General features: G+C 39.9%; 2 protein-coding genes, 1 long non-coding RNA gene and 2 other non-coding genes across 5 annotated transcripts in view; all 5 read left to right on the top strand.

The window, feature by feature from the left end:
* The first annotated feature begins 1,959 nt into the window (after positions 1-1,959).
* On the top strand, positions 1,960-10,242 carry rps4x (ribosomal protein S4 X-linked). The gene is made up of 7 exons (XM_088073651.1): positions 1,960-1,989; positions 2,303-2,380; positions 3,518-3,698; positions 6,313-6,410; positions 7,500-7,671; positions 7,788-7,945; positions 10,080-10,242. The coding sequence occupies exons 1-7, from the start codon at positions 1,975-1,977 to the stop codon at positions 10,179-10,181; spliced, it is 804 nt and encodes a 267-aa protein (XP_087929777.1). The 5' UTR covers positions 1,960-1,974; the 3' UTR covers positions 10,182-10,242.
* On the top strand, positions 3,851-3,926 carry LOC121962554 (small nucleolar RNA SNORD61). The gene has a single exon (XR_006107139.1). It is a non-coding gene; the product is annotated as a small nucleolar RNA SNORD61 (small nucleolar RNA).
* On the top strand, positions 8,147-8,218 carry LOC121962553 (small nucleolar RNA SNORD61). Its single transcript, XR_006107138.1, has one exon. It is a non-coding gene; the product is annotated as a small nucleolar RNA SNORD61 (small nucleolar RNA).
* Positions 10,243-16,810: 6,568 nt separating the features above from the next.
* On the top strand, positions 16,811-17,734 carry LOC148185670 (uncharacterized). The gene is made up of 2 exons (XR_015775659.1): positions 16,811-16,997; positions 17,545-17,734. It is a non-coding gene; the product is annotated as an uncharacterized LOC148185670 (long non-coding RNA).
* A 4,106-nt stretch (positions 17,735-21,840) lies between these two features.
* Positions 21,841-23,400, top strand: part of nhsl2 (NHS-like 2) — a 160,623-nt gene continuing 159,063 nt past the window's right edge. Inside the window, exon 1 of the mRNA XM_088073943.1 lies at positions 21,841-22,595. Coding sequence (XP_087930069.1) covers positions 22,292-22,595 — 304 coding nt within the window. The 5' untranslated portion in view covers positions 21,841-22,291. The remainder of the gene's footprint in view (positions 22,596-23,400) is intronic.

Below are 23,400 nucleotides of genomic sequence, written 5' to 3'. Positions count from 1 at the left end.
TAATGTGACTCCAAAAATCCTGTAATCCCATAAAAACTTCCTGGATCAGTCAGTACAACATTGTTTGGAAGGAAGTGGGTCAGGAAATTGAGAAAACGTAGATGGCTCCTTGACCTGCTGTTGGCAATGCACCACGCTGCTGAGCTCCTCCAAAAATGTAGAAATGGTCTGAATAAAATGTAGGTTAGTGGGTTGCAGCATTGCCCCGAAAAACAGTATTGTGCACACGCTGAAGATTTAAATGAAATGAAATAAAGTGGGTCGCCAGAGATAAATGTGTGAAAATACACACAGGAGCATTTTTATTAGGTATAAATAGGTTCGTCCTGGGGTTTCGGATTAGTTCCTGCAGCCTCGGGGAAGCAGAGAGAGACAGACAGAGAGAAAGAGACAGCATGTATCAGTTGGTATCATTTGGCAGAGGAAGACAAAGACTCAGGAGGAGCTTTATCTCCGTCAGTGTAAACAGGACTGGGCTCTGCCTGCCTCACTGGCATTTCCTGACCAGGACAGTCTGAAACACAGAGACCGAAAACTCCACATTCAACAAAGGAATGACATTTTCTACATTAAATAATAATAATAAAAACCCTAGGCTACATATTTACATTAATCAACTTGTATAAAAGATGAAATATCTGAATTGTATCTTTTAAAACAAAATGGAATTATTACCACTTTAATTCCTCCAGGGTTACAAATGGTTCTTTATTGTTATTGTTTTTTGGGGTTTTTTACACAAAGGACTCATTTTGACATGTAAAATATTTATGTGTTTTAGTTGAAACAGTTTCCCAAAAGTTCAGCAATATCTATTTATATATGTAATGCTTTATAATGAATATTTCAGATTTAGAAATTAGTTCATACTGCATGTGATAGTCTGGATTAAATAAATAAAATAAAAAATGTGGCTGATAATAAGCAGGAGGGAACTTAACATTACAACAGCATAAGAAAAAGAGATATGAACTGAATACATAGGCCGTGCGAGTGGAAATTGAAAAGTGAAAATATTTATATTTAAATAACAAACCAATCAAGTTTGCATAAATTAATCAGAATTTGATTTGTTGCCAGTTTTTCATATGCAAAGAATTTACTTTGGATGACAGTTGGAGAAAATTACAATTAAAGTACAATAATTTACAATAAAAGTATGAACATATAATATATAAATGACATATGATATAGGCTATAATCTGTGCTATACAGACCTGTAAAGTGAATAAAAGAAAGATAGTTTTGAATAAGGACAAGCAAATGTTCATAGTTCAAAGCATAAATATATGTAGGCTATTGATTAAAACAAAGTGCAGCTGAAATTATACATTTAAGCAAAATATTAACAAACACATAAATAAATTAATAAATGATTTAATAAGTAAATAAATAAGCTATTTGTGTGATTAAAAATCAAGTACAGTGTAAAAAATATGAGTATAGTGTAAAGATAACAATGATGACAAAAATATAATATCAATATGGGAAAACACATTGTATTTGAATAGCAGAGGAATAATAAAACGTATAATCAATTATTTCACCAAACCATAAAATCACCAGAAAAACAACGACGACTGCTAAACACTGCGACTTGCGACTTTCGGTGCTTTTGTCCCTCCCAGTCTGCCGTAGCCGGCCTTATCATTCAATACCGGAACTCAGGAGGTCCTTTTCCCCGCAGACTCCAACATGGTGAGCCGTTTTTCCTCACGATTCCTCTCTGAAACAATCACTAAACATCACTTTCTGCGTTTGTATTATCGCACACATACACGCCCTAGGTTGAAACTCCACATCTTATAAAACGGTCGATGTCTAAATTGTTTCTCAAAGCGTCGATTTTTGCTCTTTTATCGATCATTTAAAAATAATGTCACCCCTCTGCTTCTGATCACTCTGGGCTCGTTAGCTTTAATGCGGCTATCGTCGTTAGCTTTGGCTAAATGAACCGAAAGCTGCTGTTCGTTAATGGTTTCAATTTATGTACGACACTTTAACAGATACACTATACATATTTATAACAGTTACATGTCAAAGTTAAATACATTATGAGAGTTAAAGTAGGTTAAAGTATGACAGTGTTAGCATGGTTAGGCCGCAGCCGGTGGTCCCAATCGGCATGCTAGCTTAGCTAAGCTAGCGCGCTGCATAGACTGACTGAGTTTACTCTCTTTTTCGGGGTTTCTAAAGTCGTTCACGCTGCGTACATACATTTACGGTTGCTGTTGTTTTCTCGGACGGTCGTCATCGGTTTATGTCCCGTTATTTAACCGCTGTTGTCTCTTTTCCCCTCCAGGCAAGAGGACCGAAGAAGCACCTGAAGCGCGTCGCAGCGCCAAAGCACTGGATGCTTGACAAGCTCACTGGAGTTTTCGTAAGTAATATTTTCACAGTTCTTCATTATAATTGTATGCAATTTTGTTTTGTCAAGCTCAACTCTCATTGAAGCTGTGAGGTAGCTTTGTATGTTGGGGTTACATGAAAGGTCCTCTGTAAAGGATGGATACATGTAAAAGGCCAGGAGTCATACACATGTAGGTTATAATGATACACTCTGATGTGATGTGTACTTAAAGATAAGTTTCTTCTGTTTATGTTAGATCAGTTTGTGTCTCCTGAGCATTTTTCATTATAATCAGGTTTAAGAACAAATCAAAAATCCTTACTTTCGTGGTCGTTAGGTGGTGCTTTTATCATAACATCTGAAAAAGATTTAGAAAAGCTTTTGAGATGTTTGTGTAAGACAGTAAGAAAGAGTTGCAATTTGGAAATGTCTTAATGTCTTATGTCTTAAAATGTGCAGCTGACTGAATACTATTCATTCAAATGAATCAAAACTTTTTGTATATCCTATTAAATCTTAGATAAGTGTTGATTAACTCTGGATTTTATCTTTCTGAGTATCACATGTTTCATTGTGTGACTGGGGAATAAGAGATGAGTATCACAAGCTGGGGCAATGTTTGCTTTGTAATAGAGCATAAGTACAATTCTGGCTCATGTGAGCATGCATGATCTCTTCTGTTTGGAAGAAGTTAATTGTAATGTTTTTCTAGATATGATATGTAACATCGTGGCGATGCAGCCGCAGTGGAAATTGTTAAATTGAGGTTCATACATTGAACTGTTTGACTATAATGACCAGGAGCAGCTGCTATTGTTTTCTCAACACTGCCTTTGGTCTTTTCACTCCCTCAACTTCATCACTAGCTGTCATTTAGCATCACAGAAAAAAACCAAAGTAGTACGCAGAGTTTTAAATAAAACGTTTGTTCCATGAACACGAGTCATTGTATCATGTGCACATACTTCAGGGGATAATTGAGGTCTGTTAAATCACATCTTAACAAGAATGTGATTGAGATGGAAAGTTGAATATAAGCTTCAAGTGGCAGCTGAGCATCATGGTCTCTGATGGGATCATGTTTCTCCTCAAGCCCTTATCATACATGTGACATACCATACAAAGCCATTCCTTAAGATAATAATTGAAGTTTTTTATTTCCCTCAGGCTCCTCGTCCTTCCACCGGTCCCCACAAGCTGAGGGAGTGCCTGCCCCTCATCATCTTCCTGAGGAACCGCCTCAAGTACGCCCTGACTGGGGATGAGGTGAAGAAGATCTGCATGCAGAGGTTCATCAAGATCGACGGCAAAGTTCGCACAGATGTCACCTACCCTGCTGGATTCATGGGTGAGTTGATTTTAATCGGAGATTACTCATAAATGCTACCGAATGGGTCTTTGGTTGTGTTTTGCTGCATATGAATTAATTTATTATTAACATCTGGAAATTGTTGTCATGGTGTAGATGCCTCTGTTAGATATAAGTTGTTTGCACAAGGAGCAGTGATGAATATTTGGTTTTGATCAGTAATGAGCTGAAACTACACAACCAATTCCTCTAAGAAGTTCTGAGCTCCAACTAAAACACTTTTGTTTCCAGCTCGCTGTCACACATTGTTTAGGACGTTGAAATGTGTTGGTTTATTGTCCAAAGTGGCGCTTTAACATATATTTGCCTCTGATTTGTTTGATTGAAATTGAGAATCTTTACGCTCCAGTTCCAGTTTTTGTCATGTAGTTTGTAGTTGTTTACGGAGGAGAAGTGGCTCCTCGGAGGCAGTTTGAAAGCCATCAATTGTCAATTTTTGAACATTAAAGGGACATCGGCTGTCATTTCAGTTCAGTCTTCTGTATTGGACATCTGTGGTGCCTCAGTCTTGGTTGTCAGATGTGAAGCTATCCTCTTGTTGGTTGTCTGAAAGGCCAAACTTTCACAATTTAGACACTTTGGATGTTTGATTTTTGAATTTAATGAAAAAATGCTACATTTGACAAGTGTGAGATGGACTGCAGAGAACAAAGTCAGTTTTTTCTTGTGTAAATGTTTTTTGATGGGATGTAGCCATTTGGAAACTAATCGCTGCTTACAGACTAGACTTGTGATTATTGGACACAATCATCAACACCACACAACAGATGGGGCAACTTGAGTTTCTCCCACTTGGCTAGATTAGAAATTGGGAGAGATTGGAACCAAAACAAATGTCCGCTTCACTGACAAGCCATCTCAGTCATCAGTGCGGTCACTTGCAACATTTTGGGCATAAACAGCTTTCTGCTCGGTTATGTTTTCTCTGTATTGAAGGTTGTGGCTGTCATGAATACCTGTTTTGGGGTAACAAAGTTTTGGTTTGAAATGTCATTGATTAAAATGCTTTTTTGAAACGTGAGTTTGCAGTGGAGGTGCCTGACTTTTTTTGACATATTGCTTGATTATCTGAGAGCCTGTCGCTGGTGGTCAAACTATCATAGTCACAAAGTTAGGCCTATCGCTGAGTTTAAAGGTCTGAGAATAACTGCTAATTACTGTTGATGCATAATGAAAAATATAGGCTTGCTAGTTCTTAATTTATGGGCTTTTTTCATCTCATCTCATATGAAGAATCTCACAACACCACATGTGCTTACTCTCTTTTTTTGTAGTTTTTTTTTATGTTTGCTTTTCTAATTTTTGACTATTTTAAAATTCTCATCAAAACAAGTGGTGTGGACCTGTCAGCAGGGCTTTGAACAAAGGGGTTAATCTGTTTTTGTTTTGTCCACGCTTGCTGGCACGCCTCTTCCAAACCTATCACCCACCTTGACACCAACAAGGCCAGCAGCCTCCATATGGAGGTGTGGCGTTTTAATTTCAGAATCCAAGGGACGCCATCACTGCATGCTGACAGCTGCCTATTTACGTACACGCACACGAAACATTCGGTCACTCAGGGCCGGCAGCAGCAGAGGAGAAGATTGTTTATTGCGACAATTTCCCTTGCAAAAAGATTGATGCCTGCTCATTTTAAAGTTGTTTCTTAGATTTAATATTAAGTCTTTGTATTACAAATGTTGGTATATACCTAATATTTTCTCTAAAATGTATTTGACCACATGACCAATATTTAGGATAACTTCGATTAGTCAAACTGACCTTTTGAAATAAAGTACTTCCAGTGTTGTTTTTGTGCAGAGAAGTTTCCGAGGTTCTCATGGCACTTGCAGGAGAAAACTTGAACCATAAGACACTAGTGATGCTGAATTTTTCCACATTTGGCCGCATATCTATTTGATTTAAGTGTCACACACACACACACACACACACACACACACACACACACACACCCCTTTGTGCTGTTTATCAACACATTGTGCATCTCTTCAGATGTGACATGATGCTCTTGGTTTCCTCTGATCTATGGTCATAGTTTTATTCCAAGATGGTAAATTGGTACCTTGAAGAAGCTCAGTTATTGGATTGGACTGAAATGTTGTTAAATAAGGCAAGAAACTGTATTGGTAAAAATTTGCATCTTGTTGAGACAGTGTAGGTTGAAATCAATAGACCGTTTTATATGAAGGGGCTGGAGTTTATCAGCAACACACTGTGATGTGTCTGACTTTAGAGAGCGAGGGTAGGCGTTTATGGTCTTAAATTGGCACGACAACATGCAAGTAAGTCAGTGCTGGGTCATGGCAATTACCTTCTAAACACCAGCTCTTAAATGAGGAACAATCCTGCCAGGTGGAATATTTCTGTAACACTAACAGTGTTTGTGGTTTGACAACAAATAAACAGACCATTAGGAGTAAAGATGTGGTTGTTTGGTTTTGAAAGTGAAACTGTTCCAGTGAATTTAATGATTTTGACATTTGACTGACTTTTGTATAATCCAGAAGGTGTTGCACTCAGTATAATTACCACTTTTGCATTAAATAAAAGATGATTTGGATGCTAAGGCTGTTAATTGTTTGTTCTTCAGATGTGATCAGCATCGAGAAGACTGGCGAGCACTTCCGTCTGATCTACGATGTGAAGGGACGTTTCACCGTCCACCGCATCACCGCTGAGGAGGCCAAGGTGAGAAATCTAATTTTTCAGAAACTATTGTCAGCCTGAATTCCTGTATCTGTTGCCCCCTTTTTTTTTTTGTGATTACTCCTTTGTTATCTGATGACGCCTGAACATTCAGATATCACTAATAAAACAAAGACTAGAGAGAAGAGGAAGCTATCGCCTCAAAAACGATGTCAGAAGAGGGGGGAGGATACGTAGCACAAAGTAGAAGTTTGAAATTATTATTGAGATTAAAACCAACATAGTCAACAATAGCAGGTTCTTGCTTAATGATTCAGTTTATGTTGGCTGAGTTTTGAGATTTGGCCTTCTCTTGATACTCTGGATTTGGATTCTGCCTCTTGCCAAATGAGAAGATCAGCTGTATTTGAAACCGGTTTAATCTCCAAAACCTCGCTCAAATCTGGTGAAAGTCCTCCACTGTGAAAAGAATTACAACAGCAGATTGGCAAGGCAGAGATTCATTCAAGACGAAAGACTATTTGAAGATGCTTTGTGTAGAAGAGTCGGGTACTGTTCTCTTTTGAAGCGCTGAATGGGGTACCGGGACCCAGCCGTACTTTTTGGGGGCTGTAGCATATTCACAGCAAGTATGTAATATAAAAAATAAAAATTAAAAAACTCAAAACAGCAGTCAGACAAAAAAAAAAATGGAAACGAAAGTCTATCAGGGACAGAAAGGAGTGTCGCTGCAGCGAAAGTTTCGGCTCTCTGCGCAGCTGACGTAGCTTCCTGCCTGGCTTTGGGGCACTTTGGCCTCCTTTCTGAACCCGGCGGCCTCGTGGAGCTCTACTGTCCTCGCTGCAAAGCGCTTTCAAGCCGGCCACAAGGTTCTGCGAACAGCTTCCTGGCTTTTGGGCACTTGACCCTTTTGCTTCCTGTTTGAACATGGCGCTCTCACTTAGGTCTTCTGTACTGAAATGTGGCACAGATGTATTAAATCTGCGCTCTGTAGTACTTCTGTGTAATGATACTTTCTCTATGAAATTTGATTGCTCTCTCAGTCTTGAGACTAATGCTCGCATTCTCAGTCGTGCAGTTTTCATATGGTCCCTGGTACTTTTCCAAACCGGCCTCCTCTTCCTCTTGCAGTACAAGCTGTGCAAGGTGAAGAAGATCATCATTGGCACCAAGGGAATCCCCCACCTGGTGACCCACGACGCCCGCACCATCCGCTACCCCGACCCCCTCATCAAGGTCAACGACACAGTTCGCATCGACCTGGACACCGGCAAGATTACAGATTTCATCAAGTTTGATACCGGTAGGGTCCTCTCACTGCTGCAGCGTGGCTCTTATGCAAACAATGAATAAGCATATTTTGGTCTTTGATGAAGGAAATTCCTCTGACGTGAGTGTGTCACCTTCTGCTCCCTCCAGGTAACCTGTGCATGGTGACTGGCGGTGCTAACTTGGGGCGTATTGGTGTGATCACCAACAGGGAGCGTCACCCTGGCTCTTTCGACGTCGTGCACGTCAAGGACGCCACAGGCAACAGCTTCGCTACCAGGCTCTCCAACATCTTCGTCATTGGCAAGGTGAGGACACGAAGAAATATTCGGACCAGTCACTGTCCTATTTTTATGGTCTGTTCACACCGGTTCCCTGAAGAGCAGGTTATGAAAGAGCTTAACTCAGGTGCATATTTGTACTAAGTTCCGTCACACCTGCAAGAGAAAAGTGGCCCCAAACAGAATATTTTATTTCTCAGTTAAAAAAAGAATTCAGGTAACTTTGGAGCAATGATGACACTTTTGGTTTTGATCAGCCTTGAAAATACACAACCAATTCCTCTAAGAAGTTCTGAGCTCCTTGGCTGAAAAAAACTCCATTAAAAAATAATTTCTCGAGCCTTTTTTTTTTTTTTTTTTCAAGCATACTTTCACTTTTTCCGATGATTAAAAATCTCTGAGATGTTGTGCAAAAGTGGAATCTTACTTTGGTATCATACACTTGGTGTCTGCAGGTCCGTTAAGTCCTAAAATGTATTAAAATTAGATTTTATAAAGGTCCTAAAAGTCAGAAAATAGTATTCAGTTTGTTTGATGTCTTAATTATCACAAACATTTTATCAAATTTAATTTATTTTTGACATTACGAGTTCACATTTCTGATGTAACAAATCTTTAACCTCCATTCTAACTAAATAACCGTACGCCTACATAACGCCTACATAACGCCTACATAACGCCTACGTCTGCACAGGACCCATCAGATATGTCATATACCTGTAATGCTTTAATAAGACAAAGATGATTCATCCAAAACTCGGCCTCAAATTCGGTTACAAATGATCTGAAAGTATTGAAGTGTCTGATAGCTGTAGACGCTGACACGTTTATAGTTAATGCACACGGTCCCTTGGAAATAAATTTAAAAAAAACGACAAACTTCAACCTGTGAAGTCTAATTGTATAATAAACAAGAACTAACTATACTGTGAAAAGGTTTGCAAATAACAACAAAATGAGTAGAAAATGATTTAAACGCCCAAACCAACAGAGAAATATTCCATAAAATCTCGAAAACTCGATGGTATATCGGACGTCTTGAATGAAAGGAAGTTCCTTTCGTTGACAGACTTCTTTTGCGGTCCTTAGTAAATAAATGCTGTTAACTCAGTGAAAGAAGAGGTAGATAATGTGTGAAAAGCTTTATGGATACGTGCCCTGTCCCATCAAATCAAACCCATTTAATGATTAGGACTATCTGGCCTGTGGAGACTGTCGGCAGTAAAACGTCTCTGCCGCCTGACATTTGTTTGGCTGCTGAAGTGACCGGAGCTGTCAGCAGCGCCGTCGTCCCTCTGCTGCGTGACACTGATTCAGTGGCGCTTTTCTTTACCTTGATGATGCTGCTGAGCTGAAACACTGGCTGTCAGATGAATGTTAGCACGCTGAAGTGTTGAGACTTCTTTCCTTTTTTAAAAAAAAATATACTGTTAAAAATACATTGTGTGCTGAAATGTCACTTTTCTGTTGACCCTGAGATTTTCCCTCTAACCTCTTGAAATTCTTGCAGCATAATTTGACTGTAGATTAATAATGTAAAGTAATTCAATATAGGGATGATTATCTGTTTTTTTATTAGTCTGTTTATGTTAAAAAAAACAATAAACTGAACACTTTAGGAAGTACCCCCGAAGTAAATCTTTATAAGATTTCAAAAGAAAACTGTCAGAACTAATAATTCGTATGTGTATGATTATATACAACTGAATTTATGAACTATTGAAGCAACTACTAACTTGGATGCCCTCAAATTCCTTTCATCTAATTATCAAACCAAAACATAAACATGATAAACTGACCATAACAAATGAAAAAGAAACAGCAAATTGTCACATTTGTGAAGCTGAAATAAGCAAGTTTGTCCTTTTTATGCTTAAAAAAGTAAAAGAAAAAGGCTTTGTATAATTTTACATTATTTGAGGTTTAAGTTGTCTAATAATTTGAATTCTCTAAAAATGTTTGAACCTTGAAGAAATACTGCAGTTTTTTGATGTTTTATTTTTTGAGCATTTGTTAAATCTAAGTGGTTCAGCCAGCATGAATACAGAATAAAATCATACTTTGGAGCACTTTGCCCCAAATATACACCTGTCAACCACCTGCATCAACTGCTCCCTTTTGAACACTAATAAATCTTTTTTTTCTGCCCCTCTGTCTCCAGGGCAACAAGCCGTGGGTGTCCCTGCCCAAAGGAAAGGGAATCCGTCTGACCATCGCCGAGGAGAGAGACAAGAGGCTGGCCGCCAAGCAGGGCAGCAGCTAAACTGGCCACACAGAGGACAGCCTGACCCCTGGTTTTCAAATAAACTGTTATTTACAAAACACTTGGCTGGTTTCAGTGCATTTTTCCTTTTTTACTATCAGTTGGTTACAAGACTTTTTGCACATAGAAGTAGAAGTGCGTGAGAAATTGACCCAGAACGCAAAGTAGCTGCAAGTCCTGCATAGGCCCTTTTCAAAACACCAGTGGAATTAATGACAATGATGGCTGCATTCAATTTAGGTGAGCCCGGGCTCTGGTATTATACACTGTCACTGACGTAGCGAGGACATTTAACCCTCAGAAACCTAGGCATATTGGTTTGACTGTTTTCAAAAACAAGGAAAGAAGGCATTGAGCAACTTAAGACCTGTGCCAAAAATGATCAAGAAATCAGAAAAAAAAAAAGTACAAGAAAATGTACTAAAGATGAGTAAAATAAAAGCAAATAATGTGGAAGTATAAAAAAAACAAAACCCAACTAAATTGCCTGAAGAAATGCTTACAAATGATAGTAATCTAAAATTTGTTAGTATGAATTTTTTTTTATTACTTTTTTATTATGAAAATACATATTTTTCCAGAATTTTCCCTTTGGCTTGTAAAAATTATTACTTGTGAAATGCTTCTGAACAAAGTGCAAGAAAAGTGATTCAGACATCAGAATGTCTGCTCTCTGGGTAAATTCAGCCTGTTAAACTGTGGTTTGTGGTTAGACATGTTTGCCAGAAATTAATCTCAGTAAATTTCTCTCACTTCCCAAGCTAAAAAATAAATGTTTCCACAGTCTTTCTTTAAAGTTTTCCTTTTTAGTTGGTTAGTCAGTTAATGACTGACGCCTGTGTTTGAAGTCGGTCTGCTGTGGCGAAGGTCTATTCTTTGATTTTTGTCTGGATAACAGTAACGGAAATATTACATTTTTAAGTAACCTTTAATTTGTAGTTTTGCGTGAGATATCTGGCTTGTAAGTTAACCTGCAACTAAACCTTCATGAGTCTGTCATCCCTACTTTCTTTCTCCTTCTTGTTTCAACTTTCAGTCGCCTTCACATCCTTCCTTGCCTGCATTGATTCCTACAATCTTTCTCTTCTGTCGATTTCTCCTACCTTCCATCTTTCCCTAAATAGTCCCCATATTTCATCCCTCCTGCATCCCTCTTTGCATCAATCTCTGCCTAATCTAACAGTCTTTCGCCGTTCCCTTGCAACTGTCCTCCCCATCTTCATTCTTTACCGTTATTTTTTTCTCCTCCTTGTCTTCCTCCATCCTTCTCTCCTGATCTCTCTCACTCTTCCTCCATCCCTCCATCTCTCTGTGTTCTGACTTCAGTGCCAGTCCATATGGTGACTGCTGGGATACAACCTGCTCGGCGCTGCAGAAACCTGGCCTGGCACACACCACCCCAGTGTGTGTGTGTGTGTGTGTCGTATCCTGTTCTGGCCCTCAGATTCTCTTCTGTGTGTGTGTGTATGTTTGTGTGTGTGTGTGTGTTTGTGAGTGAAAGAGCAGGAGATCAGCTTTGCTCTTCTCCCCCGTGACTTCAATTTCCAGCCCCGCCTCTCTAAACACATGATTCATACCATAACAACACACACACACACACACACACACACACACACACACACACACACACACACACACACACACCGAGCACGAGCATGTGTGTCAGTGTGTGTAGAGGTGCGTGGCTCACTCCCATGACCGTCTGCTCTCTGACTCTGCAGTACAGTAATCCATCATTTTTGGCAGAGAGACGTTAAGGACAGTGTGTGAGGACAGTGAGTGTGGTGTATGCAGTGGTGGATGAAATATTTGGTAAAGTACTACACTGTGAAAATACAAGTAAAAGTGCTCATTGTGCAGTATAATGTTGGCTGTCAGAGTTGGTGTACTATTATAGTTGATGTTTTTGGATAAATATTACCGCTGCATTAATGTGTAGCATTGCACAGCTGTAGATATTTAACCCCAAGGGACTTTTGTTAAGCTTATTTTATGTGTTTTTCTATTCTTCATTTTTTGATAATTTTAGTTGCGATCATGCAAATGGTATACGTTTTAGTAAGATTGTGTATTTTTGTCTAATTGTGGAACTTCCAGCTCAGCTTGTACAATAAGTTTAAAATATACCAATGTAAACAAAACTGTGACCTCCGTACTTTTAAGTGCAAAAAATGTCCTTTTCAAACCAAAATTTTTGATCCCACAGCCATAAAAGCATAAAAACATGCATTGTGTTATTTCCTGGTGTCATCCTGGGCTTTGACGTTGGAATTTGTAATTTTTAATTTTTTCCCACCTGATGATGTCATTTTTACCATATTTGGCATATGGGGAAAATATGTGTGTTATTTCCACAAGGTGAACTGTCACAGTCAATGTTGCTGCAAATCATCGACACATCCCAGGCTGTGATCATTAAAAAGAAAAAAATCAACTTTGCATGAAAAATAAAAGAAATAATTCATTTTTTCATCTAAAACCATAGTGAATATTTTATATTTATGATAAGGACTGATTTTAATTTAAAAAATTAATGTATAATGTTTATTATTGCTTTGTTTAGCTTCATTAATTTACCACAACATCTCCTTGTTGTAGGGTTCAAATAATTACCACGTTGGTTGTTTCGTCTTGTAATGGCAGTGGGCGGAGCAACATAATGAGTATCTGAGGTACAAATGATGATGGTTATGGTGAACTTTGACCTTGACATGACTCGAGGCGGCAGCGTAAACAGATCTGTGTGTGAGTAATAAAGTACTTTTAGACTTTGTGGTTTATTAACAAATCAAAAGTGGCAGCGTCGTCCTCGTTTTTTATCGGCCTGGGACCAGTTCTTGTAAACAAATAAGTGTATGCACGCACCCACACACACACACACACACCCACACCCACACACACACACACACACACACAAACGCACAAACACTGTCTTTGAACATTTGAAATATGAGACACCAGACTCATGCTTTGCTCTGGTCCTGCTCTGCATCCCCTTGTGAGCGGAGCAACAATCACATTTGATTCACACACACACACACACACACACACACAGTGCACAGTCACACTGAGGCTTTGAAGTGCATTTGGCTGGATGGCGAGAAAAGCAAAAGAAATGTGAGCTGCAGAGGAAATATAGAGAAAAAAATTCACTCAGAGAAGACCAATATGCTGAATTATCTTAAAGAGGATTAAACACAGAGCAGGAAGGCGGTGCACACCGACGGAGAAACAGAGAAAACAACAGGCGTCCGCTCACTGTAAATGTTTCAATTTAATGCATTTATCCTGCACAGGTTTTGCACAGTTCTCCATCTGCTTCAGACATCACACCAGAGGCTTGTTATCAGCTTGTGTTCAAATGTAACAGTCCAAAATTATTATCTGGAGAGTCCATTTCAGATTTAGCCAAAAAAATCACAACAGGTCTTCACTGTTTGACATCAAGGTCATGCGTATTGAAGTCCTAAATATTAAACGTGTTTTCAAACGTGTGATTGGCCTGTGAGTATATCAGGGGTGAGCTTTCGATAGATTCCCTACAAGCGCCAAAACTTCTTTTTCATGTGGGTTGCCAATATCTCAGATTTCAGGGAGGTGTGACAGCCTGATTCTACAAATGTGAATATTTTGTTTTTAGCCAAAAGCTGGACTTGAGGCAAACAGACCCCAGTGACTTAAGTGATGATGGACTGTCGTGTTAAATATGGAAGCCCATTTCTGCCAATGTGATGAAAAAAAGTCATTATAATGAAAAAAAACTTTCCCAAAAATAGTGACTTTATATTTCAAAAGTAATGACAAACTATTCTTGCTTATGTATTTTGAAAAAGCTTTTAATTATTTTAAGAATCTAAGTAGTTATTTTCACACTAGTCATTACTTACAGAAAGTGACTCATCATTTGGAGATAAGACGTTATTTTGAGATGCTAAGTTATTATTTTGAGAAAAGAAGTTTTTTTATAATAGGTCTCGGTTTTGAGAAACTATCATATTTTCAAATACAAAGTGATTTTGTGATACTGTGTCATTATTTAAATTTTTATAAAACTATTCACTCCCTCCAACTCATTTTTTGACATGAAATACTTACGTTTGTTTACTGAATATGTCCGCTGGGCATTCAGGTGTTGTTTTTCTTGCCTATGTTTTATTTTGTTCCCCTTTTTTTTGGCCTCTCCAAAATAAATCTCTAGCTAATCTAAATTTGAAATACTTTTGGATTATTTTGAGAAAGCTTCTCATTATTTTTTATGGTACGTAGAGTTTTGTCGTCATTAGTCATTATTTTGTCGTGATTCTGAGAAAGTTGCTCCATATTATGAGGTACTAAATGATTACTTTGAGATTCTGACTCAATATTTTGAGGTAAGTTTCATTATTTTGAGAAACAAAGTCATAGTTTTGAGAAAGTTTTTTCTCATAATGACTTAAAGGAACTTATTTTCTTCATCACTCTGGCAGAAATGGGCTTCCATAGGAGTATGTAGAGTATATATGACTGAATAGTGATACTAGTTGGACGGAGGGAGAGGAAGGGAGTTGCAGTAATGGAGGTAAATTTGGGGCGTGTGCGAGTACAAAAAAAGTGGGCTGAGCTGCTGAAACAATGAACTCAGTCATCTGAGGAGGGGGAGGACGGAGGGAGTTGGAGGGAGGGAGAGGGAGTGGGTGAGGACAGCTGTTTCTAATCAATTGCTTCCATGTGATTGACTGCCCGACTGACAGACTGTCGGCTGATTGGCTCGTTGACAGCGGAGGTCGGGGGGCAAAGGCGGGCTATGGACATCATCATCATCATCATCTGATTGATTGAACAAGCTAGTGTGTTAATTGACTGAGTTGACTTGTAGGTCGTCATGGCAACTGATTGGCTAGGTGACAACACTGATGTGATTAGTGGAACTCTGTGTGTGTGTGTGTGTGTGTGTGTGTGTGTGTGTGAATGATGTAATGTGGCCACTCCCTCTCTCTGCTCTCTGTGCACATAGCAGTTTATATCAACATCTTTGCTTGGCACACACACACACACACACACACACACACACACACACACGATCTCCTCTCATAAGTTTCTCATGTTGATGTTTTCAATTGTGTCAATAAAAGGCAGTTTATGTTGAAATTCCTTCTCTTTCTCTCTCTCCATCCCCCTCTCCGTAAGACAGACACAGACTGCATGAACAAAAACATTTAGGTAGGCCAAGTTCACGTCTGGGAGGGGTTGCTAAAGGGGGCCCAGGGGGCGCTCTGAGGACCAGATGTGCTTTTTTTAGGGGGAGAGGAGGGGGTACGCTCACGAGCCTCAAGAACAGGAACGGGGGAGTTTTCACGAGGCTCCTGAGAAAGTGGAGAGTCCTGGAAAGTGTTGTAGAAGAGTGAAGTGAAACGTCATTGTGCAGTAAATCCAGCTCGGGCTGCAGGAGCAGATCTGTGCAGCTGGAATCAAATAATCGAGCATTAGCTGACAAGGATAGGGGCGATGGTTGTCCCACATTGATTAAGAGGATGAAAATTAAATAAATGATGATAAATAAATTCATAAGACAGACATCCTCAATAGGTTGATAAATCTGAGGTGTTGCACGATGACTAATGCAACACTTTTTTAAAAAACTTTTTTTCTCAAGAATTCTCTCCAAACTTCTTCTGGTGAAATATTGGACACAGTTTTAACTCCTCAGGACTTTTAGAGAAAGAAAATTTATCCGACAAACAGCTCACAGACATGCCGAATTTCATCAACCAAACAGGTGTCACCTACTGAATCAATGTTGCAAACAGTGAGAAAGGTCAAAGGTCAGAGCTGTTTAAAACTCCACATTGTGTTAAAAATGAGAGATATTGAGCAGGTTTTGTTTGCAGCAGGTCAATAGATTTCTAATCTATATCCTGATGGGTATTGTTCTTACAAGACAAACAAGCTGTTCACAACAAAAGCTTTAAAATGAACCTCATAGAAAATCAGTAACTTTGTCTTGACATGTAATTGTGACATTTTGGCTCAATATGTGCAAGAACGCAGTGACGAGACGCGTTGATTCAAGATTTAACCCAAACCTTAACGAAAACATACATTTTCAGAATTGTTTTTGATGGAGAGGCACATAAGAGTTAGATCAGAAAACCAACTTTGGCGTTTTGTAGAAAGAAATCCCAAATAATGGAGTGAGATGTGTCATTTTTTGCAAATTTTGTCAATATCTTATCTACAGTTTCTGCCATGTGTTGAACAAAAGTTACAATAAACAGGGCAATGGACAAATGTATAGTGTTGATAAATTGTTAAATGCATATGCATATGAAAACAGAAGAAGTGGATGTATAAGTTTTGCTTGTTTTCTAAGAATTAAAGGACGGATATCATATTTAAACTGACAAATGGACAAACTTTATGGACCACAAACAGAGGGAAGTCAAAGTTTCCTCATAACCACATGGTTGGAATTGCAAAATTATGGGTGATTCATTCCAAATAAAAAATATGCCATGCATGAACACAAAAACATGAGGCTGAAAAAGGTCTTCAAAACATATTAAAACAATGATTAAATGAATCAGAGCTAGCATTAGATTCTTGAAATCTCATTTTGGAATTAAACTCTTAATGCGTGCGTCATTTCTCATGAGAGGAGGTGAACAGAGGACACATTATAACTGAGATTTACTGCAGAGGATGTGAGCGGCTGGCTGGGGAGAAACAGTTGTGAAGAAACGAGGAATAAAACAGCTCCAGAGAGAAAAGATGGAGCTTCTCCACCCTTCTTCTTCTCCGCAGAGTCCAGGGGGGCCACGTCAAGGCTCCTGCAGAAACGTGAGGTCTTAAAGACACACTCTGACCACGTCTGTCGTGGTAGTTTCTCTTCCCTGCACACTTGTTGTCACTTTGTGGGGAGGAAGAAGAATCCTCTCTGAGAAGTTGGTTATGTTGGTTGACCGGAGACATTTGGCTCGGAGCTGGGTCTGTGTTCAGGGACTACAGAGAGAGCAGGAAAGAGACGCAGTGAAATCTGATCATAATCTTGTGACTGTGTTATGCAATGTATCTGTGGTCCTTCTGAAGTTGAGGAAAGGGAAAATCACAGCACATGAAAACAATGACATGAGCAAAGATCCAGCTAATAGGTGTTGGTTTGCAATTTGGGAATGGTAACGACAAAACTGCTTGAATTTAGCAGGGAAATTAGCTAAATGTCAGCTTGTTATCTGCTTATCCAGTTGTGAGTCTGAAGACAAATTATCCAAGTGTGCAAGTTTTCTGTTTGAGTACCTTAAGTTTTAACTACTAAACTTGCATGAATGAAACTGTACATGCATTGTTTTTTTTTACTAACCCAATCGTATGTTTTCCTTTTTCACAGCTGTGTCGAAATACTCCAGCAGGGCCGGCCATGAGAGGGTAAAAAGAGGAAAGCTTCCAGGGGCCCAGCTGCCAAGGGGACCCATGGAGGCCCACAAAAATCATCTTCATTCTAAATGCAAGCCACGATTTTTTAACTGATGAAAACAACAAAAATAAACATTTTTATAACCCTTTGAATCCTAAACAAATCAGCTTGGTTTCTTTCAGAGTTCTGATACTGTGGGTCCCTGTGCAGTAATCTGTCCACGTAGACATCATGAAAATATTTGGCATGGGCTTGGATTGGAGGGACTACTGCTCTACAGTGTGAATGATTTTATTAGTGTGTTATGCTTAAAGCACTGCTGTCCCCATCATGTGGACAATTGGCTGCGGTGGAGACCTGGACCTGTATTCAGTGTATAAGTAAGAGGTCATGTTGTCTCTAACAGGAATTTCGGCCTGCTGGTTCTTCTCATTTCCACGCCTAGTTGTTTAAATCGACCTTGTTTTTCTGTGTCATGACGCCTCCACTAACCTACTTGATAATGCTATTTATCTCTTTCCCTCTATTTCTTACTCCAGCGCTCTTTCTAACTTTTTTTTTTCTTAAATCTAATATTATTGGGGTGTAGAAGTCAAAAAACTTAACATATAGCACAACATAACAACAGTGTTGAGAACATACACAAAAACTGCAGCTTAATCCACGAAAAAAAAGTTTAAATAAATAATAGACGATATGGTCAAAAGTATGTGGACACCCATGTATTACACCCATGTGTGATTGTTGTACATCTCATTCCTGTGAGCATTAATCCACTCATTTGCACACAAAACTACATAAAAGTATTAGGACATTATCTCTCTCTTCTTCTGCTCATTTTCTTCCGTCACTGACACACTTGGCGCACACACGTGGGCGCGCACAGTTACGCGCAGCAGTGCATGAAGGACTCCTGAAGAGTTGCTCCATCCGCCGCCTCTCTCCATCTCCTCTCCATACTTTCTCCTCATCTTCATTCTCTTCTCTTCTTCCTCTCTCCAAACAGGTTTCCTCCTCTGGAAACACCGGGCTGTTGCGCCCCGTGTCGCCGCGTCAAGCCGGAAACAATAAGATATGATGCTGGGTTATTTTGCTTCAAAATAAAAGCACGTTGAGCCCTAAAAATATAGCAATATGTTCAGACCAACACTCCAAAACTGTGATTAAAAACAATAAATGCTGTTTTGAATAATTCAAATTTTCCAAATTATTCACGACAATAAAAAACATAAATGGCAAAAGGTTTCTTTAGTTTCCAGAAGCGATGGCGTAAATAAACCTGAAATATATCTTTAAACCTGGATACGTTTTTTTTGTAAATAGCAGCGAAAAGTTAATTTAATTTATTTTCAAAGTTATTTTTTGTTGCCTCAGCCTATTTACTGGTGGCAATTTGATTAAAATATCATGGATTCCCAGGAGCCTTATTTATAGTCTATAGTCTTATATACTTTGTTAGTGTAGATCAGGAGTGCCCAACCAGTCGACCACGAGGGGTGTAGGAAAAAATGAAAAAAAAAAAAAAAAAAGTTTTTTGGGGTGTGCGTGTGTTATATTTTGTATTAAATGTACACTGCAGCCTCTCATGAGTCATTGCCTATGCATCAGTCTCTTAAACACGTTTTTTCTCTTTTTTTAAATATTAAAAAAAAAAAAAAGATTTAAAAAAAGTAAGTCACCTTTAACCTACGGTAGCGCGTGACACGCGTGACAGGAAGTTGACAGCTGTCAACAGTAGCTAGCAGCTAGCGATCAGAGCGGTTACGCACTCCTAAATGTTAACATGGCTGAGGGGAAACGAGCCAAGACCTGCCATTTTCACCCTGAATGGGAGTAAGATTATTTTTTTTGTTTATTCTCATTCAAAGCCTGTTTGTCTGATCTGCAATGCAACGGTGGCGTTGGCAAAGAAAGGGAATCTGGATTTTAAAACGATACACGGGAGCTACGAGAGGGATTTCCCTGCAAAGACGCTTTTACGCTCCACAAAAGTGCGGGATTTGAAAGCACAGCTTGCAGCACGGCAGTCAATCTTCACCAAACCAAAGACCCAGAGTAAGGCCGCAACTGTTGCTTCCTTTCGCGTCAGTCACGTCCTTGCTAAACAAAAGAAGCCATTCAAAGACGGCGATATTGTGAAGGAAGCCTTTCTCGACGCAGCGGATAGCCTTTTTGACGACTTTAAAAATAAAACAGAGATCGTGAAGGCCATTAAAGAAGTGCAACTCTCCCGCAATACTACTACACGGCGATGTGAGGGAATAGCTGTGGATGTGGAGGAGCAGCTGAGGAAGGATATTGACGCGTGTGAGTGCTTTTCTCTCCAATTTGACGAGTCGACTGATTTGGTGGATGTGGCACAATTGTGTGTTTTCATCTGGATGGTTTTTGAAGACATGAGCGCCAAGGAAGAGCTACTCACCATTTTGCCATTAAAAACACCAATGTTTGAAATAATGAGGTAAACTTGTGCAAAAGTAATTAAAACACCAGAGGTGAGGATATTTTTAATGCTTTCATGGGATTTGTTACCGAGACAAAACTGCTGAAAACTCTTCAAGCTGATCTCCATCACAACTGATGGGGCGCCTGCTATGACCGGCTGCACCAGTGGGTTCATTGCACTGTGCAAAGAAAGTGAATCTTTCCCGGATATCCTGAATTATCATTGTATAATTCACCAGCAAGCGTTGTGTGGAAAGATTTGAAATATGAAAAAAGTGATAGATATTGCGATGAAGATTGTGTGTTCAGCAGAGAAGGCTTTTCCGTGCTCACTTGGAGGAGAATGATGCTGAGCACACAGACCTGCTGCTTCACACGGATGTTAGGTGGTTAAGCAGAGGTACATTTTTGGCCAGATTTACGGAGCTGTTGCCTGAAATCAAGGACTTCCCGAAGCTTTCAAAACATGTGGATTACCATACAAAGCTAGAGGACCACCAGTGGCTTTTAGATTCATTTCCCTCACTGATCTCACTGGCGAGCTCAATGAATTGAATTTAGAGCTGCAGGGTAAGGGTAAAGATGTAATCAACGTGATGAGTTCAGTGTACACGTTTAAAAGCAAGCTACAGCTGATGTCAAGCAGGCTGCGGCGTGGTAACCTTTGCAACTTCCCTCACATGCAAGCAGGACTACAACGTCCAGGTAAAGGTGTGACACAGCTTGACAGTGCACGTTATGAGGAGCATGTTCAGAGCATCTCGTCAGAGTTTTAGAGGCGTTTTACTGACTTTGCATCCATCGAGCCTGTAGCCAGCTATATGTGTTATCCATTTGGTGCAAGTATTGATGTTGGTGACATTGCCGTCAAAGTCAAATCACTTTTCGACTTGGAAAGCTCTTGAGGATGAGATTCTGACATTGCAAAATGACATTGAGATCAAAGCCAGATCAACATCCGCTCAACCTGGAGAGCATGTGGTGTTCTGGAAACTACTGGTGGTGGAGAAGTATCCCAATCTCAGAAGATGTGCCTTGAACCTGACAGCTCTTTTTGGATCAACTTATTTGTGCGAGTCTGCTTTCTCGCACATGAAAATCATCAAGTCCAAGTACAGATCAACAATGAGTGATGACCACCTTGCAGCCTGCCTACGCCTTGCAACCAGCTCCTACACTCCTGACTACGAGAAGCTAGCCTCCTCCTCCCAGTACCAGGTCTCCCATTAAGGTAGGAAGTGATTTCCTTTTTTCAAACGCAGAGATATACCTGTTTTGTACTTGGTTTATTTTTCTGTTTGGTTCATATTAAGGTCAGTTATGGCTATTGCTCATCATGCAGATTGGCGTGCGCGTGTGTGTGTGTGTGTGTGTGTGTGTGTGAGAGAGAGAGAGAGGAGCAGAGAGAGCGGGTTTGTGCTACAGCACACTATGCAAACTGGCAACTGTGTGAGGGGAATTTGTCTGTGTGTGTGTGTTTGAGAGTTTGTGATGTGATGTTTAGTGGTTGTGTGACAACAAGAAAAAGTGTTGTGAGATTAGTTACTGCAGGCTGGAAACGATGTGTGTGAGTTTGCGATGTTGACGCTGGACTGGTAGATCTCGGGAGGTTGGCTACTTGAAAAGTAGATCTTGGGTCAAAAAAGGTTGGGTACCTCTGGTGTAGATACTGAATAAAATGACAATTTGATAAACTGCATACCTAACTCTTTATGATAATAATAATAATAATCATAATAATAATTATGACTTTATTAAGTATACAGAAAAAGGTCCATAGCATACTACATTAAAAACAGACAATGGCCTTTATACAAAAAATAAATACGATTAAAAACAAAACAGAAAATACACAATACTACATTTCATATAAAAGGGTTCATATAAAAAGCACAAAATTCAAGCAAACAGTTGCTTGAATCCATTGTGGCATCCTCCATTGTTTGGATTACTAGTTTAAAAACATGAATTCAGGTTTTGATTTTGAAAGTCCGTACCGGATGTTTTGGGTGTTACACTCTGTTTAATTTGACACCAGTCATCACAGCAGCTGAGTCTCTCCACCGAAAAAAGGGAGAGAAAAGCTCGCTCGCAGTCAAAAACAATGAGGGCGCACGACGCGCAACTCGCTCCAAGCGTCTCCAACAGCGGCGGAGTTTTCCCTCCCGGAGGATTCATAGCATGCGTCCGTGCGCCAAACGCAGGGAGAAGGACCACAGGAATATAACTTGACTATCTGCGGAGTTTGTTATTTTTTTTTGGCGGGGGAGTAATCATGCCTTTTTGCAAACGGACGATACTTCCGAAGGATGTGTGCAAGCCCGACGGCAGGAGGCTGCTGCTGGAGGCGCGTCCGCGGCAGCAGGCGGAGGTTTTCGGGGACTTGGCGGACGTGTGCGGCTTCACCCTGTGCTCGGTGCTCCGGCAGCTCTCGGATCTGTCCCGGCACTCGGTGAGCATCCTGCAGGAGCTGGAGGGAGAGCTGGTGTCCGTGTGCCACCGGTCGGGCGCGCTGGAGGGCAGAGTGGTCCGGCTGCAGAGGCACGTCGCGGAGCTGGTCAGCAAGCCTCCACCAAGAAGTAAGAGGAATTTCAAAACGCACACACCTGGAGTCACTTTACACAGCTGCAGCTGGAGGGTTAAAGCAGCTTTTTGAGTCTGGTAGAGTCACTCAGTGGTGTCAAACTTTCTGATATCAGCCCCCAGATGTCAAGCTTTACTGGAGAGATTTGTGGTTTTGTTATTTCAGTCATGACTCACCATGAGTGCAAACAGTGTCACATGCAGGCTCCATCTTCAGATTTATTTAGGGTGTGAGTAAGTGAGAGGTTTATTATAGGAGAGTTTGTTATTGTCAGCTGGCTGAGATGTGTCCTGCCTTCAGTTGCTGCAGGAAATATCAGCATTTTACACTTAAAGCATAAAAAAAATATCCAAAAAGTGGTTGAATTCTGCTGGAAAAGTGTAGAAAACTTGAATTAATTGTCAATATGTGACTTTAAAGGGGATGGAGAGCATGTGAGGATGTCAATAATGGAGTTGAAGGTAATATTTTGTTACTGTTTTGCCGTTTTTAAACTCGTTGGTTCAACAGAGAGAAAATCTCTTTTTCTGACCAGTTTTAGCAGTGACTTTGTGTGGCTTTGGTTCGTGCATGTGCAGATTTACAAGATGCTCCTGAAGGCAGCAAGTTGTGGGCGTGCAGAGTGGAATGTGCACTCAGAGATGTCAGGCCTGTTTTGGAGTTTTGTCTCTCTACCTGTCAATTTGGCCCCCTTACCTTCACCTTTCCTCTAACTCCTGCTTTTCTGTGAATTTGTCTCTTTAATATCTGTGGACTTTATCGCACAGTTTTGGAGTCAGAGTGAGTTTGCAGTTCAAAGC

This window comes from Plectropomus leopardus, chromosome 23 (assembly GCF_026936395.1).
Source record: "Plectropomus leopardus strain MGB_pleo_1.0 chromosome 23, ASM2693639v1, whole genome shotgun sequence".
In the NCBI taxonomy this organism is placed as follows: Eukaryota; Metazoa; Chordata; class Actinopteri; order Perciformes; family Serranidae; genus Plectropomus; species Plectropomus leopardus.
Note: the sequence above shows the minus strand (reverse complement) of the source record. Positions and strands in the feature narration are given on the sequence as shown.

What these genes read in the sequence shown, in the direction of transcription:
- rps4x (XM_088073651.1), top strand. An exon ending in TTTCATCAAGTTTGATACCG is followed by an intron (nt 7,672 to 7,787) that starts GTAGGGTCCTCT and finishes TGCTCCCTCCAG; the next exon opens with GTAACCTGTGCATGGTGACT. An exon ending in ACATCTTCGTCATTGGCAAG is followed by an intron (nt 7,946 to 10,079) that starts GTGAGGACACGA and finishes CTCTGTCTCCAG; the next exon opens with GGCAACAAGCCGTGGGTGTC.